This window comes from Carcharodon carcharias, chromosome 4, assembly GCF_017639515.1.
Source record: "Carcharodon carcharias isolate sCarCar2 chromosome 4, sCarCar2.pri, whole genome shotgun sequence".
Taxonomy (NCBI): Eukaryota; Metazoa; Chordata; class Chondrichthyes; order Lamniformes; family Lamnidae; genus Carcharodon; species Carcharodon carcharias.
Genome location: NC_054470.1, coordinates 166,356,595 through 166,374,979, shown reverse-complemented (window position 1 = coordinate 166,374,979; position 18,385 = coordinate 166,356,595). Strand labels below are relative to the sequence as shown.

At 40.9% G+C, this 18,385-nt stretch overlaps 1 protein-coding gene across 5 annotated transcripts in view; it reads left to right on the top strand.

Moving 5' to 3' along the window:
• erbin (erbb2 interacting protein) overlaps positions 1–18,385 on the top strand; it is a 313,059-nt gene that overhangs the window by 188,244 nt on the left and 106,430 nt on the right. For all 5 annotated transcript variants that reach the window (XM_041185895.1, XM_041185894.1, XM_041185891.1 and 2 more), the window contains exon 6: positions 429–485. In XM_041185895.1, the coding sequence (XP_041041829.1) occupies positions 429–485 (57 nt within the window). The remainder of the gene's footprint in view (positions 1–428; positions 486–18,385) is intronic.

Sequence of the window (18,385 nt, the reverse complement as noted above, 5' to 3'; positions counted from 1 at the left end):
TTTCAATCAAATCCCCCCTCATCCTTCTAAACTCCATCGAGTATAGATTTCTCTGTTTCTTGGTTTCTCTAAGACTCTAGCTTCTGTGCATCCTCTCCTTCCATCGCCTAACTTGGCTCTAGCTTAGTTCTGCTTCTTAAAAACTCTCAGCCTTGTCATCCCTCTTTTTACTTGATGAAAATAAAAACTGCTACTTTTATAAATCCATTTCTTCAGCTAAATCTTCCGTTAATCTTCCTAATCTCTCTCTTCCTGGTTTAGAGGCCATTGAACTCGCATACGTTTGTTTTTGAAGGGCTGTGGTTATATTTTATGGTCAAGGCACTGTCTAAATGAATGTTGTTGATTAATAAACACTACCAGCTCATGTATCTTGTGAAGTATCAATGTTGATTGGTGGTTTAATTGTACGCTTCTCTATTTTTCAGATTGACCAAATTGCAGATATTGGAACTACGAGAAAATCAACTAAAGATGTTGCCAAAGTAAGAATTTTTCTGTATTTAATATCAGTTTGTATACCTTAGAGTGTCATATAAGTCCATCTAATTTGCCAGCTTAATTTTCACCTGAAGTGTCTTCCGATCAGTTCATTTAAAATTAAAATCATTATCATTTTTTTATCCATATCTTCTCCCCTTCTATCTCTGTTCGGCATCTTTATGGAGTTATGAATTGTTGATCTTTAATGAGTGCTGGTAGCCTCATGAAGGGAACTGTATGGGAGGAAATGTCTCAGTGGTGCATGACAGCAGAATTATCAATTCCACAATCTTCTTTCAACTTTGTATGTTAATGCAGCTGTTTGAGACTGTTGGGCTCAACAGCTTTTCCATGTCAATTCTCTTGATGTCATTTTGTGAATATCAATCAAAGAAACAAAAGCTAACCAAGTTCATCACAATTCTGCTAATGGCAAGATTGTGAACTTGCATATTAAAAATAGATTGGCATGAAACGGTCTGAAGTTACAGACACCCAAAATCTGATGGGCGAGTGGAAAACCAAGCAGCAAATCACAGTCTGTCAAAAGATTGCGAGAGTAATTTATGTAATTCCCTTCCAGCACTTTGGAATGCTGGAAATAAATGCCACACTATTCTAGTGCAGAGATATGTCCTTGATAGTACAGTAATTTTACAGATGCAGCCCCAGACCCATTTATAGATAAATACAATCATTCAAGCCTTTCCAGTGTATCATCATTTTTTTAAAAATCGAGTCTCTTTAACAAAATATGGCTACCTGTTGTGTACAAAAAATGCTGCAAAGATGATTGCCTTTGCAGCATTACCAGCATTTTTTTTTCAATTAATTCATGGGATGTGAGCATCACTGGCAAGGCCGGGGTTTGTTGCTCATCCCTAATCAGTCTTGGGAAAGGTGGCTGTGAGCTGACTTCTTGAACTGTTAGAGTCCATCTGGTGTAGGTACATCCACTGTGCTGTTCAGGACAGAGTTCCAGATTTTTCACCCAACAACAGTGAAGGAACGGTGATATGATTCCAAGCCAGGATGGTGTGTGACTTGAAGGGGAGCTTGTGTCTGTTGCCCTTGGCCTTCTAGGTGATGAAGGTTACAGGTTTGGAAGTGCTGTTGAAGGAAATGTGGCGAGTTGCTGCAGTGCGTCGTGTAGATGGTACACACTGCTGCCACTGTGCCTTGTAGATGGTGAACCAACTTTGGGGAATCAGGAGGTGTGTTACCTACTGCAGAATTTCTAACCCTGCTCTTGCAGCCATAGTACCTGGATAATCTTGGCTTCTTCAGAAGAGTCAAATTGGACTCGAACCGTTACCTCTGTTTATTTCACCACAGATGCTGCCAGACATGCTGAGGTTTTCCAGCACTTTAATGTTTTTATTTAAGATCTCCAGCATCCACAGAATTTTGTTTTTATTTCAGTGGTAACCCTAGAACATTGATGGTGGGGGTTTCAATGATGATGCCATTGAATTTCAAGGGAAGATGGTTAGGTTCTCTTGTTGGAGATGGTCATTGCCTAGCACTTAAATGGTGTGAATGTTTCTTCCCACTTGTCAGCCCAAGCCTGAATGATGTTCAGGTCTTGCTGCATTCAGACATGGACTGCTTCGATATCTAAGGAGCTGTAAATGGTATTGAACACTGCAATCACAGTGAAAATCCTCACTTTTGATCTTATGTTGGAGGGAAGGTCATTGATGAAGACTGGGCCTTGGGCACTACCCTGAGCGACGCCGGGAGCTGAGATGATTGGCCTCCAACAATCACGGACCCTTCCTGTTGTGCTAGATATGGCTCCAACCCTATTGTGCTTGGTATGGCCTCAAGCAGTGGAGAGTTTTCCCTTGATTCCCATTGACTTCAACTTGGTTAGGTCTCCTCAGTCAATTGCTGACTTGATGTCAAGTGCGCTCACCCTCAACTCACTGCTTGAATGCAGCTCTTTTTTAGCCCAAGGCTATAATAAGGTGTGGAGCCAAAGGTCCCTAGTAGAATCCAAACTCTGCATCGGTGGACAGGTATAAAAAAACAAGAGATGCTGGAAATATTCAGCAGGTCTGGCAGCATCGGTGAGAGAGATACAAGGTTTATGTTTCAAATTGAGTATGACTCTTCAGACGATTACCACTCTCTTTGCCTTTTGTTCCTTGACATCTTTGTCATAGAACCACGGAAAAGTTACAGCACAGAAGGAGGCCATTCGGCCCATCTTGTCCATGCCAGCCCAAGGACACCCAAGTGTCCTTTCTAATCCCACCTTCCTGCACCCGGCCCATAGCCTTGCAGTTTACAGCACTTTAGGTGCAGATCCAGGTACTTCTTATCTAATCTAGTCATCTAATCTTTCCTGACTTCTACCCTACCCCAGAGCTTCCCTTTTGTTTTTCTGCTGCCTCTGTCCTTTCAACAGCATAAAAGCCATCTCATTTCTACCTTCCTTCAGCTCTGAAGAACAATCATTTTTGATTTGAAATGTTAACTCTGTCTCTCTGTTCACAGTTGCTACCAGACTTGCTGAGTATTTCCAGCACTTTGTTTTTATTTCAGATTTCTAGGCACCTGCAATATTTTGCTTTCCTGTTGGTGAGCAGATTGTTGCTGAGTAAGTGCTGCTTGATAGCACTGTTGATAACACCTTCCATCACTTTGGTTACAGTAGATTAATGGGGCCATAATTGATCTGATTACATTTATCCTGATTTTTGTTGACGTGAAATAACTGCAATTTTCCACATTGTCTGGTAGATGCCAGTATTGTGGCTATATGGAACAGCTTGAGTACGGCATGGCTAGCTCTGAAGCTCAAATCTTCAGTACTATTACCAGGATGTTGTCAGGCCCCATAACCTTTGCAGTATCTAGTGCATTCAGCCATTTCTTGATAACACATGGAGTGAATTGAGTTGGCTGAAGACTGCTATCTGTGATGCTGCAAATCTCAGGAGGAGGCTGAGGGAGATAACCCACTTGACACCTTTGGTTTAGGATGGTTGCAAATACTTCAGCCTTGCCCTTTGCACTGATATGCTAGGTTCTCCCATCACTGGGGATGGGATGTTCATGGAGGTGCTTCTTCTGGTTAGTTGTTTGATTGTCCAGCAGCATTCACAACTGGATGTGACTGGGCTTTAGATCTGGATTGCTTAGCTCAGTCGCATGCTTCTTCTGCTGTTGAGCCTATGTGTTGTCGCTTCAATGCTATATAAAGTTTCACAATATAAGCATAACTTGTATTTCAGCTGAGTGTTCAGGTATATTAGTATCTGAAAGTGCAACAATTTCTGATTCTCACCGTAAGTGCCATCAGATCAGGTGCAACATGCCTACATGCAGAGTAAAGCACCCTCTATTCTATGTCCAGCTGCAAAAGAACACTATTAGCTTACAGATATTGGATTTTTCCATTTTCTGCACTGACTTTTCCTCCTGGACCAGATCCCAGAGGTGAGCAGTCTATATGATTATCCTATTTCATCACCCAGTTTAATTGAATGTAAAAGGGCTCAGATGGTAGCATTCTCACCTTGAGTCAGAAGACTTGTAGGTTCATTCTCCGGTTCAGGACTGGTAATATAATCTAAACTGACAGTCCAGTGCATTGCTGAGAGCTTTGTTGTTGTCTTTCAGATGAAACATCAAATAGCTTCTTTAGGTAGATGGATGTTAAAGACCCCGTGTCATTTTATCAAAGAGGAGGGGGGTCTTGTTCCAATCTCCAGGCCAGCATTACTTCTTCAATCAGCCCCTCCCAAAAAAAATTGATTAACTGGCCACTTCTCTCGTTACTGTTTATAAGATCTCCATAAAATGACTGCTGCTCTTCAGCACAATTCACATGAAATGTTTTCTGAATGACGTAATGAGGTATTATATAATTAATAGTCTGTTTTCCTATCATGTCTGATGTCAGACAGACCCAAATTACTTTTTTTTAAAACTAAACAACCGGTTTTCTTGACGGTTCATTTATTGCTTCTGTAGAGATAAGACAACTCGCTGTGGACAAATTCAAAATGCCACAACTCCTTTTTCATCTATAGAACCTAGGTTTCAATTTAATTCAGACTGTTTGAAAAATTGCCTTGCTTCTCAAAAGCTTCTACCTTGCTCAGCAGAGTAGAAGGTAACTTAATAAATAAGAACAGAAAAGGCTGGGGAAAAATTAATCAGGTCAGGCAGCATCTGTGGAAAGAAAATCACTAACATTTTGGGCCAATGACCTTTCATTAGAACTTTCTGTCTTCTGATAAAAGGTAATCGACCTGAAACATTCACTCTGTTCCCCTCCACAGATGCTGCCTGACCTGCTGAGTTTCTCCAGCTTTTTTGGTTCTTATTTCAGATTTCCAGCATCGGCTTTTGTAACTTAATAAATGTTGATCGTTTTGGATGGAAATTAAACTCTGAAAACGCTGCCCTAAATCAACAGGCTAAATGGAAGCTTGTAATGATGTAAAATTCATACCTATTTGAGGACAAAAGATGCTTGTTTTCCAGGATTGTAAATATATTTTGGGCACTTTCCAAAATGTTATGCTAGATATTTAATTGCAAGCATTCTCCTTAGTTGATACTTCTCACTTTACCAAGACAATGAGCTGGAAATGGAATCTGTTGGTGTTCCTCTAAATAATAGTTGTGAAATGATCTGGTTTTAATTTCTATATGTGTGCATGGCATCCCGTGAAGAATTTAGTGGGACTTGCTCAATCGAAAGCCTATTAAAAGTAGTGTATAACTGAGCTTTTCAAGCTTGAAGGACCTCATCTCTGCTGAGATAGTTGATCTCAGTGGGAGTGCAAAGAATAACTCGCTTCCTTTGACTCAGAAGGTTAAAAAATCAGCAGGATTTGTTGCTTGCGATCTTCTCAACCCTAACGGAAATTATAAAGGGCTTAGGTGATGTCTTTGACTGAGCTTCCCCACGCTGATGATCTGCACTTACATCCACAGAAGGATTACTTGGATGAGGTGCTGATGGGGTGGTATTTTTTCCTTTCCTGCCCAAAATTCAACACCCACATTGATTGCCACTGTATTTATATAGACCATATCGTAGCCATGGAATTAAATCCAAACACCAGTTTATTTTAATGAAAACGTATTGTTGGAAGTACACTGCAGGCCTGTCACCTGTTGAAAGAGAAAGATGGTTTAACCTTTTGGGTAAAAGCCTTTCATCAGCAAAAGCCTTGCTCCATTCAGAATGATATGGAATTGCCTTAAAAATCTTCAAAAACCTCTGTAATTGTGGCACTGAAGTAGCAGTCTATTTAATAAGGCTGCCAGTTTGAGTTTAGTTTGTGGTTGAAAATTTCAGTTTATTATCTTGCCCTGCATTTTACAGAAAAATTAATTATTCTTATTTAAAAAAAAAATAGCTTTGGCTTTCTTGAAGCATTTGAACTTGTAGTTTGCGATTTGGGAGAGTGGTGCCAAAATGCTCACTCTGCACTGCTCTATCTATATTATTTGGGGGGGGGGTGGTGGTGGGGGGGGTGGGGGTGTTGGTTAGCTCACTTGGCTGGGTGCCAAGTGATGCAGAGCGAGCATTTTGGCACCAGTCCCAAATCTCAAACTACAAGTTCAATGCGGGTTCATTTCCCGTACTGGCTGAGGTCATCTGTGAAAGCCCTACCTTCTCAACCTCGCCCCTTGCCTGAGGTGTGGTGGGTGACCCTCAGGTTAAACTCAGCACCAGTCATCTCTGTCTGATGTGAGAGCAGCCCATGGCCCTCCGGTACTAGTGCGACTTTTATTTTTCTATATTATCAGTTGCTTCTGCATATTCTGAGAAGCCAGGTCCCACTGAGCTTGAATATGGCTGCCTTGTGGGAAAAACTTGATTGTGGCAAATGTGCAAATTGATTTCAAGTTGGTTCAATGCATCAGTTACTTGCATTATAAACAAAAAGCATCTGGCCTCCCGTGCCAACAGTAACCCCCAACCTCTGACCCCACCCATCTTGCCTCACCAATGGTGCCCACACTTTCAGCTGTCTAGAACCTATGTTGCAGAATTTCCCCACCAAACGCCTCCCCATCACTGTATACTTCCTGCACCTTTAAGACTTAAAATTAGTGACCAAGGTTTTAGTCACCTTTCTTAATATCTCCCCATTTGGCTCATCTATTTTTGTCTAATTATACTTCTGTCAAGCACTTTGGGCTGTTTATCTTCATGTAGTGCACTATGTAAATTCAATGAAGTGAGTGGGGCTGGGTGCATTTACTTGGAGGTGTTGACCGTGGAAAAACCATGTTTTGTAAAGTATAAGTGCCTTCTTTCCTTAGATCTTTGATTTAAAACTTGAGCCCTTGGATTCCTTTTCATTGCCTTGATTAATTTTCCAGGACAATGAGGATAACTGGACAATGTCCCATCCCTGCCATTTGGCATTGTTTCACTGTATCGGTCTCACTTGTTTGGGCCTTTATTCAATGGACCTTATGTTTTCTTTCATTATTCATTCAGATGTGTGAGTGCCTCTGGCAAGACCAGCATTTATTGTCCATTGCTTTTAGTCTTGAGTGGCGAGCCGCTTTCTTGAATACAACTGAATGGTTTTTAGGCCATTTTACACAGTTAAGAGTCAGCCACATTGCTGTGGGTCTGGAGTCAGATATAGGCCAGATTAGGTAAGGATGGCAGATTTCCTTCCCAAAAGGACAACAGTGAACCAAATAGACTTTTTTACAACAATCTGGTAGTTTCAAGGGCACAGTTACTGGTACTAGTCTTCTATTCCAGATTTATTAATTGGGTTTAAATTTCCCAGCTGCCGTGTTGGGATTTGAACTCATGCCTCCAGATAATTATTCCAAGCGACTGGATTACTAGTCTAGTAACATAACCGCTTGCTACAGTATCCCAATATTTCAATTGCTGTAGCTATTTGACATTGTTGCCAATAATTTCAGTATTGGTCAACAGTTTTCTCTTGCACGTTATCTACTGATTGTTTGTTTAGTGTTGAAATAACTAGTATGATTAAATAACGTTACAGTTCTACATCTTTATTGCTGAAAAGAGAGGCCTTTTTGTCTAAGCTTTTCGCCTTGTACTCATCAAGACAATTCACAAGAAAATACCAATATTGGGAAACAAACCTAGTTATACTATATGAGAAGAGTGTGCTGATTGGTTGGCAGATAGACTTTGGTAGAGGCATTGCCATGGAGAATGCACTGGTTGATGGTGACTGACTGTTAACTGCCTAACATTGTTTGAAATTTAAACCAGGCAGCTTGATTCTGATTGGCCAAGATATTGCCGCAGGGAATGAACCAGTGAATGCCTCTTTTTATTTTTCAGCGATGCTCAAGTTCTGTATTAGCAAATGACTATTTTTTCGACTTTATAGTCTTTATATATGGTGCTGACGTTTGAACCCTTCACTTAGATCAGTGGTACATAAGCTCACCAGTGTCCGCTTGGTGCCTCAAAACATAAGCAAGTATCTTCAGATATTTCCAGAAGCAATTGAGAAGAAATATTTCCTCTGATTCAGGGTACTTGCTATTTTCTATCTGTGCTTTGTGTGAAAGGAGGTTTTCATAGACACGCATAGGCTTGTACTAGGCTAAAACCTGACCTTGTGTGCTAAGTACTTAGGATAGTAAGTCTCTGGATAAACATCACAGTCTGCATTGGAAATAGTGCAGTCTGCACTCTCTAATAATGCACCACATGACCATATGATGGACAAAAAATTAAAGATCAAGTTTAATTAATATCATTAGCCAGAAGCACAAGCAAAGTTGGCAGATTTAGTTAGATTATACTGCTTCACTTAAGTTACAGTGTGTATTTCAAAACAATAAAAGATTTGAGCATTGCTGAAAAAATGTTGTCAAAGCTTTTCGTCTTTCACTCTTAAGATCATAAGATGTAGGAGCAGAAGTAGGCCATTCCGCCCATCAAGTCTGCACTGCCATTCAATGAGATCATGGCTGATCTGATGATCCTCAACTCCACTTTCCTTTCTTTTCCCCATAACCCTTGATTCTCTTACTGATTAAAAATCTGTCTGTCTCTGTCTTGCATATACTTAACATCCCAGCCTCTACAGCCCTCTGTGGTAAAGATTTCACAGATTGACTACCCTCTAAGAGATGAAATTCCTCCTCATCACTGTTTTAAATGGGCAACCCTTACTCTGAGATTATGTTCTCTGGTCCTAGACTCTCCCACGAGGGAAACAACCTCTCAGCATCTACCCTGTCAAGCTCTCCAAGAATCTTATATGTTTCAATAAGGTCCCCTCTCATTCTTCTAAACTCCAGTGAGTACTGACCCAACCTACTCAACCTCTCCTCATAAGAAAATCCCTCCATACCCAGGATCAGCCTAGTGAACTTCTCTGGACTGTTTCCAATTCCAGTATACTTTTCCTTAGATAAGGCAACCAAAGCTGTTCACAGTATTCTAGGTATGTCTAACTAGTGCCTTGTATAGTTTTAGCAAGACTTCCCTATTTTTTTTACTCCATTCCCTTTGAAGTAAAGGCCAACATTCCACTTACCTTTCCTGCTATCTGCCAAACTCATAAGTTAGCTTTTTGGGATGCCTGCATGAGGACTCCCAAATCCCTCTATGCTGTAGGTTTCGGCAGTCGTTCTCCATTTAAATAATATTCAGTTCCTCTATTCTTCCTGCTAAAATGCATAACCTCACATTATCCCATATTATATTTCATCAGCCAAGTTTTTTCCCATTCATTTAACCTGTCTATATCCCTCTGTAGACTCCTTCTGTGTCATCCTCACCACTTGCCTTCCCAACTATTTTTGTGTCACCTGCAAACTTGGCAATCGTACATTCACTTCTCTCATCTGAGTCATTAATATATATTTTAAGTAATTGTGGCCCCAGCACTGATCCCTGTGGCATTCCCAGTTACAGGTTGCCATCCTGAAAATGCCCCACTTTTCCCAACTGTCTTCTATTTGTTAGCCAATCCTCTATCCATGCTAATATATTACACCCAGCACCATGGACTCTCACCTTATTAAACAGCCTTATGTGCGGTACCTTATCGAATGCCTTTTGTAAATCCAAATATATTACATCTACTGGTTTCCCTTTATCTATCTTGCTTGTTACCTCAAAGAATTCTAATAAATTTTTCAGGCATGATTGCCCCTTCATGAAGCCATGCTAACTCTATTTGATTATATTATGCATTTCTAAATGCTGTGCTATTACATCCTTTATAATATACTGTAAGACTCATCAGGACAATCACAAGAATACCAATGTCAGGAGAAGCAACAACTTTATACTGTATGAGAAGACAGTGCTGATTGGTTGGCAAGTGGACACTGGTAGAGGCATTTCCATGTAGATTTTAGCTTTAAGCACTCTCCTTAGAAATATTAGCATACATAACTGACAAAAGTCTTAACATGGGATTTAGCTTTCTCTGTACCAATTCCTGTTACATTGAACAGCAAACTAATAAAACAAAAATGAAGACAGACCAGGTTTTTGGAAATTATGCTAACCAAAAAGAGAAACAAAAAAGCTATTTTTACAATTAATTGAAACTGTCAATCAAAAGATATCTGAATGACACATTTCCAATTGATATGAATACTGATCCTCCCATGTTCAAGTCTCGCATATCCAAATGTTGCCACAATTAACATTGAATAAGTTCGTAAGAGATGGCTGCAGGTGTAGCCCATTCAGCTCATTGAGCCTGCTTCACCATTCAAGAAGATCATGACTAATCTGATTGTGGCCTTAACTCCATTTTCCTGCCTATCCCCCATAACCCTTGACTCCCTTGTAGATCAAAAACCTATCTGAACAATTAAGCCTGGCTAATAGCTGGCTGAGTATAGCACGCAGGCTGCGGATGAGGCACTGTTCTACTGAATGCATTCCAGCATAACTCCACATCAACTTGTAAACAATGTAGGAAGAGAGTTTTCATGAGTAGAATTGATTCAAAGGCAGTTATTCCAGTATTAGAAAAATAATATCCACTCAAAAATTACGCTATCACAAACCTGGCTCAAAAGTTGCTGGATCTGAACCTGGTCATGATATGAATTACATTTGCATACAAAAGCTGGCCAAGTCTTCCTTTGAAAACAGTAACAAACAACTTTAACGTTATTATAATACCGGCAATCTCTTAAAACCCTAATTTAAGAAACAATGTTTAAAAAAAATTTAAGTTCTAGGAAGGCTTAATAAACCAATCACCGTATTAATTGCAGGAGAATATTTTGATTAAAAGAAAAAGGTGTGATGTGAAATTGGAGTCAACATTTGAGTTCAACAAAGATTGTGAGGTGCCTGATCAAAGGATCAAACTTCCAGTGAGCTTCTTTGGAATATTGCAGAAGCTAAGGCTAGGATGGGATTGCGATAGAGAAGTATAATATCATTGCTGTCACAGAGACATGGTTGAGAGAGGGGCAGGATTGGCAGCTCAATATACCAAGATATAGGGCCTTCAGGCGAGACAGGGAAGGAGGTAAAAGAGGAGGAGGGGGTATCTCAATATTGATCAAGGAATCAATTTCAGCAGTAAGGAGGGATGACATCTTAGAAGGCTGCTCAAATGAAGTCAAATGGGTAGAACTGAAAAACAAAAAAGGAGCAATCACATTTCTGGGAGAGTACTACAGGCCCCCAAACAGTCAGAGAGAAATAGAAGAGCAGATATGTAGGCAAATATCAGAGAAGTGTAAAAATAAAGGGTAGTAATAGTGGGGGATTTCAACCTCCCCAACATTAACTGGGTTAGTCATAGTGTCATAAGTTTAGAGGGAACAGAATTCTTAAAATGCATCCAGGAGAGCTTTTTAAGGCAGTACATAGAAGGCCTTACAAGAGACTGGACTTAATTTTAGGGAATGAAGCTGGGTAAGTGGCAGTGGTATCAGTGAGGGAGCATTTTGCAGATAGTGATCATAACTCTGTTAGATTCTATGTTGTTCTGGAAAAGGACAAGGATGGGCCAGATATCAGAGTTCTAAATTGGGGGAAGGCCAATTTTAATAAGATCAGATATGATTTGGCCAGAGTGGACTGGGAGCAGCTACTTTTAGGTAAATCTGCATCACAGCAGTGGGACTCATTCAAGAAGGAAATATGGAGAGTACAGGGCCAACATATTCCAATAAAGGCAAAGGGTGGGACCAACAAATCCAGGGAACCCTGGATGTCGAGAGATATACAGGGTTGGATAAAGAGAAAAAGGGAGGCTTATGGCTAATACTGAGGTCTCAAAACAGCGGAAGCCCTAGAGGAGTATAGAATATGTATGGCGGAATTTAAAAAGGAAATTAGGAGAGCAAAAAGGGAGCATGAAAAAACATTGGCAGGTAAAATAAAGGAAAATCCAAAGTTATTTTACAAGTACATTTAAAAGTAAGAGGATAACTAGGAAAAGAGCAAGGCCCAGTAAGGACCCTCGTGGTAATTTGTGTGTGGAGCCGGACGACGTAAGTAGGGTTCTAAATGAATACTTTGTGTCAGTGTTCATAAGTGAGAGAGACAACGTGGGTATGGAAATTAGGCATAAGGACTGGTGATATAATTCAAGAAATTAGCATAGAAAGGGAGGAGGTTCTAAGTGGTCTGGCACGCTTAAAAGTAGATAAATCTTTAGGCCCTGATGAAATACATCCCAGGCCGTTGAGTAAGGCAAGGGAGGAGATAGCAGGGACGCTGGCAATAATTTTCAATACCTCTCTGGCCACAGGAGAGGTGCCAGAGGACTGGAGGACAACCAATGTGGTATTGTTATTCAAGAAGGGAGGAAGGGATAAACCAGGGAACTACAGGCCAGTCAGTCTAACCTCAGTGGTGTGGAAACTATTGGAAGCAATTCTGAGGGACAGAATTAATCTACATTTGGTGATGCAGGGATTAATCAAGGACAGTCAGCATGGTTTTGTTAAGGGGAGGTCATGTCTGACCAACTTGATTGAATTTTTCGAAGAGGTGACCAGGTGTGTAGATGAGGGCAATGCATTTGACGTCATCTACTTGGACTTCAGCAAGGCTTTTGGTAAGGTCCCACATGGAAGACTGATAACGAAGGTAAGAGTCCATGGGATCCAAGGCAATTTGGCAAATTTGATCCAGAATTGGCTGAGTGGCAGGAAGCAGAGAGTGATGGTTGAGGGTTGTTTTTGTGACTGGATGCCTGTGTCCAGTGGGGTTCTGCAGGGATCAGTGTTGGCTCCCTTGTTGTTTGTGGTATATATAAACGATTTAGACTTGAATGTAGGATGGTTGATCAGTAAGTTTGCAGATGACACAAAAGTTGGTGGTGTGGTAAATAGTAGGAGGATAGCCTTAGTTTACAGGAGGATATAGATGAGCTGGTCAGATGGGCTGATCAGTGGCAAATGGAATTTAATCCGGATAAGTGTGAGGTGATGCACTTGGGCAGGACAAACAAGGCACGAGAATAGACGATGAAAGGTAGGGCCCTGGGAAGTACCGAGGAACAAAGGGAGCTTGGTGTGCATGTCCGCTGGTCCCTTAAGGTAACGGGACAGGTAGATAAGGTGGTTAAGAAGGCATATGAGATACTTGCCTTTATTAGCCGAGGCATAGAACATAAGCACAGGGAGGTTATGCTGGAACTGTATAAAACACTGGTTAGGCCGCAGCTAGAGTATTGCATGCAATTCTGGAATCTGCATTATAGGAAGGAAGTGATTGCACTAGAGAGAGTGCAGAGGAGATTTACCAGGATGTTGCCTGGGCTGGAGAGTTTTAGTTGTGAGGAGAGATTGGATAGACTGGGGTTATTTTCCCTGGAGCAGAGGAGATTGAGGGGGGTCATGATTGAGTTGTATAAAATTATGAAGGGTTGGTAGACAGGAAGGAACTTTTCCCCTTGGTGGAGGGATCAGTAACCAGGGGGTATGGATTTAAGGTAAAGGGCGGGAGGTTCAGAGGGAATGTGAGGAATTTTTTTACCCAGGGGGGTGGTGGAAACCTGGAACTCACTGCCTGAAAGGGTAGTAGAGGCAGAAACCCTCATAACATTTAATAAGTATTTGGATGTGCACTTGCGATGCCGTGGCATAGAAGGCTATGGGCCTAGTGCTGGAAAATGTGATTAGAATAGTTAGGTACTTGTTGGACTGGTGTAAACTTGATGGACCGAAGGGCCTTTTTCTGTGATGTAGACCTCTATGACTGATTAAAATGGTAGGTGACCAGAAGCCCAAGGTCAGGCTTTGCAGACTGAATGGTGGCGTTCAGCTCTGCGATCACCCAATCTGCATTTGGGCTCCCCAAATCCATAGCATTTTCAGTTCATTTCCAACTTGTAACATTTTCCATATTCTGTCTATTGTATTTTCCAAGTCCATCCTGGACTCCCTCTTTCACTGCACTTTGCTAAATGTATAAATATGAAGAGGACTTGCAGCCCTTTCTGGTTCCCTGCACACCACCTTCCCCATTAACCTATTAATCTTTTTCTACCCCTTTGGGAGCACTGTCTCAAGTACCCCAGACTGTGAATATCTCATGTGTATATCTGGAAACTTAATAGAGATATTAAGCTACTTTGATTATTTCTGACAAAGAGTGATTGCAAAAACAGAAACCAGTGTATAGTTTAATACAAGGCTCTGAATGCACCTGTGAATATCAAGGGGAGATTCACGAAGGTAGTGTATTGTTTTACTGTGTTAGTAATGTTAATATCAGAGTTGACTGTTCATGTGAAAATCTGTGTGAAAGGAGCAGAAATAGATCATATTTTACGATCCTTATATGTTTGATTTTGATAGTTCGGACCACCTGTGCTGGGCCTGGTGTTGGTAGACATGTTCAGAATGAACTTAGTCCATACAATTGATTTTTGTGCTAGTATGAATGTCGGACAGCAAAATGAACAGAAAATGCACTGGGATTGACAGAGCAAGTTTGTCTTTTCTCACACTCATGACCAGAAAATGATTGAAGGAACTGCTAATCCCCCAGAAGATGGGTTGAAACAGGTGCTTGTTACCATATGAATTCTATATACAAGAACAGTATGATGCATTTGACCCAAATAACCCAGTTTAAACATTGGGCAAGCATTTTGCAATTGAACAAACAGGCTTCACTTGAACAGAACCTGAGCTCAAATAATTTTAATTCAATTATATCCACAGGCTCTGTTAACATTTCAAGCCTTGAATAACTTATCCATTTATTTTTCTGTCGAACGTAATGATATGATACATCATTAGGGCAATGTCTGGTATCTTTATCAATAGTCAGCAGCTTTTCAGCATTTGTCCAAGGTTGTTTCTTCTACAATGCTACTTTATAGTCAAATATTCAGTTACTTGGATTTCAGAACACCATTCCAGTGGTGTTTGATATCACTACAGTGCTTTTTCCACAGTGACAGCAAAGGCACCTTGGATCATAATTTGGGCATTATAATTTATACAGTCTTATTTCAGACACTGATAACAATTTTTGCCCATTATGTTGTGCATCACCTTTGTGGTGGGATGAAGGGTATTATTAATGGTGCTGATTGAGGTAATGATAATGGATTCTCCAGTCGCTTTAGATGACTGAACTGTATTTGTATGGATTGGAGTGTATAACCCAGGTGTTAATAAATAAATTGCCCCTGTTCAGAACGTGGGATAAAAATCTTCTCTCAGCCTTTTTAAATGAAGATCTCTGTTCTTGAATTTGAAAAATGTGTGAATGAGATTGCATGACTATTGAGTGGCTGTTTTGTGATTTGCCCAGTCCTGAAGACAACTGGGATAATAGGTGTGCAATACAGTTGTTACACAACCCATATCTGGTAAGACTCTAGGACATTATGCACTGTTTGGATAAAACATAGGCAGAGTATTGGTTCAGCCTTTTAGACTGCACAGCTGTGAGGTTTTGATGGATATATTCTGAAGGACCCTTGTTCATTTGCCAAAAAAGCAGCCAGCACGCCTTTTCAGACGCATCTTTTGTCAATCTCTCATGATTTTGTAAGATCTAATTTTCAAACAAATCAAATCCATTGGTTTCAACTAGGAGAATACAGCTGGGTTTAGAGTTAACATCAGTTAAAGTTGTTATTTTTGCTCTTTGGGCACTGGAGCGTTGTCAGAGAGGGAACCACAATGAAAGAATAGTATTGTGCCAGAATTTGAAGCAATGGGTGAATAAATGGCGCCTGCTGTCAGCTAGACTTGCCCTTGCCTGTTTAATTTACAAGATTTTGCACTGCAAGTTGCTGTAAGTGGGTATCTGGGACTGTGTGAACTGTGTAAACAATTGCGTATCGCTTTAATCAATCGAATTGAACAGCACAAACTAGAATATTGAATAAAATATACAAAGATGAAAAGAGAGATTTTATTGAGAGAGACAAAAAAACAAAGTGGGATCTTTTTGTTTGGAAAAAAAAATACTCTCAGATCCCAAATGCACATTTGTAACTTTGCAATAGTCTTGCATAAACAAGATCAAATGAAGAGGCAACACTCTTTTCTCCAGCTAAAATACATGTTGGCCCAATATCATTTAATATTGTTTTTATTACTGTTTTACTTTACCCGTCATTGCTCCGGTTGACCAAGAACAAAATAATTTTTTTAAATCTCGAACAGTATGAGAAGGAATAAGACTGTAACCAGAAATAGTTAATTTCCACTGTCAGAGCAGCTGATTGGCACAAATTTAGGCTTTTTACACTCTTTAAAAGAGTACTTGGACTGAAATGGACAAACCTCAACTTTTTTTATGGTGAATTTACTTCATATCTGCCATGCAAGTACATGAATTTCAAGCCACATTTGAATCATGTGGCAATGGTGAGATGCCATTTCAGGACTGAGTGGAGCACCACTTCTTTTTTAATATGTTCACTCATGGGGATGGAGGTTTGGGCAGCATTTATCCCCATCCCTAATTGCCCATGAGAAGGTGGTGGTGAGCTGCCTTCTTGAACCACTACAGTCCATGTGTTGTAGGAACACCCACAAGTGCTGTTAGGAACGGAGATCCAGAAAATTGACCCAGCGACAGTGAAGGAATGGTGATATATTTCCAAGTCAGGATGGTAAGTGATTTTGAGGGCAACTTCCAGGTGGTGGTGTTCCCATCCAGCTGCTGCCCTTGTCCTTCTAGATGGTGGTAGTTGTGGGTTTGGAAGGTGCTGTCTGAGGAGTCTTGGTGAATTACTGCAGTGCATCTTGTAGATGGTACATACTGCTGCTACTGTACTGGTGGTGAATGTTTGTGGATGTGGTGCCAATCAAGCAGGCTGCTTTTTCCTGGATGGTGTCAAGTTTCTTGAGTGTTGTAGGAGCTGCATTCATCCAGGCAAGTGGGGAGGACTGAGAATATTGACCTCCAAAAACCACAACCATCTTCCTTTGTGCTTGGTATGAGTCCAACCCTGATTTTTCCCCTGATTCTGATTGACTTCAGCTTTGCTAGAGGCCCTTGATGCCGCACTCGGTCAAATACTGCCTTTATGTCAAGTGCAGTCACTCTCACCTCACCTGAAGTTGGGCTCTTTTTTCCATGTTTAGACCAAAGTTGTAATGAGGTCAGAGCTGAGTGGCCCTGGCAGAACCCAATTTGAGCATCGTGGGGAGGTTATTGTGTTTAAGTGCCACTTAATAGCACTGTCGCTTGGCCTAAATAGCCAAGTGGTTATGGTACTGGGTTTGTAACCCCAAGATCAAGAGTTCAAATCTCACAATGGCAAACTATGAAACAATGTAACTTCATCCGAATAGGAACAGATGGAAACATGTTTGTACTCAAAAGAGTTACAAATGAAAGACAAGTTGACATCAGTGATGCCTATTTCTAAGCTTGGCCTAAATAGCCAAGTGGTTATGGTACTGGGTTTGTAAACCCAAGATCAAGAGTTCAAATCTCACAATGGCAAACCATGAAACAATGTAACTTCATCTGAAACAGATATTTAAAAGATTTAAAAGATTATCAAGAGTTCAAATCTCACAATGGCAAACTATGAAACAATGTAGCTTCATCTGAAACAGATGGAAACGGGTTTGTACTCGAAAGAGTTAATAGCACTGTCAACAACACCTTCTATCACTTTGATGATCAAGGTTTGACTGATGGGCTGGTAATTGGCCAGAACAAAAACAGAATTACCTGGAAAAACTCAGCAGGTCTGGCAGCATCGGCGGAGAAGAAAAGAGTTGACGTTTCGAGTCCTCATGACCCTTCGACAGAACTTGCGTTCGAGTCCAAGAAAGAGTTGAAATATAAGCTGGTTTAAGGTGTGTGTGTGGGGGGCGGAGAGATAGAGAGACAGAGAGGTGGAGGGGGGGGGGGGGGGGGTGGGGGAGGTGGGTGGGGGGGCGCTGTGGTTGTAGGGACAAACAAGCAGTGATAGAAGCAGATCATCAAAAGATGTCAACAACAATAGTACAAAAGAACACATAGGTGTTAAAGTTAAAGTTGGTGATATTATCTAAACAAATGTGCTAATTAAGAATGGATGGTAGGGCACTCAAGGTATAGCTCTAGTGGGGTTTTTTTTTTATATAATGGAAATAGGTGGGAAAAGGAAAATCTTTATAATTTATTGGAAAAAAAAAGGAAGGGGGAAACAGAAAGGGGGTGGGGATGGGGGAGGGAGCTCACGACCTAAAGTTGTTGAATTCAATATTCAGTCCGGAAGGCTGTAAAGTCCCTAGTCGGAAGATGAGGTGTTGTTCCTCCAGTTTGCGTCACTGCTTGTTTGCCCCTACAACCACAGCGCCCCACCCCCCCACCTCTCTGTCTCTCTATCTCTCCGCCCCCCACACACACACCTTAAACCAGCTTATATTTCAACTCTTTCTTGGACTCAAACTCAAGTTCTGTCGAAGGGTCATGAGGACTCGAAACGTCAACTCTTTTCTTCTCCACCGA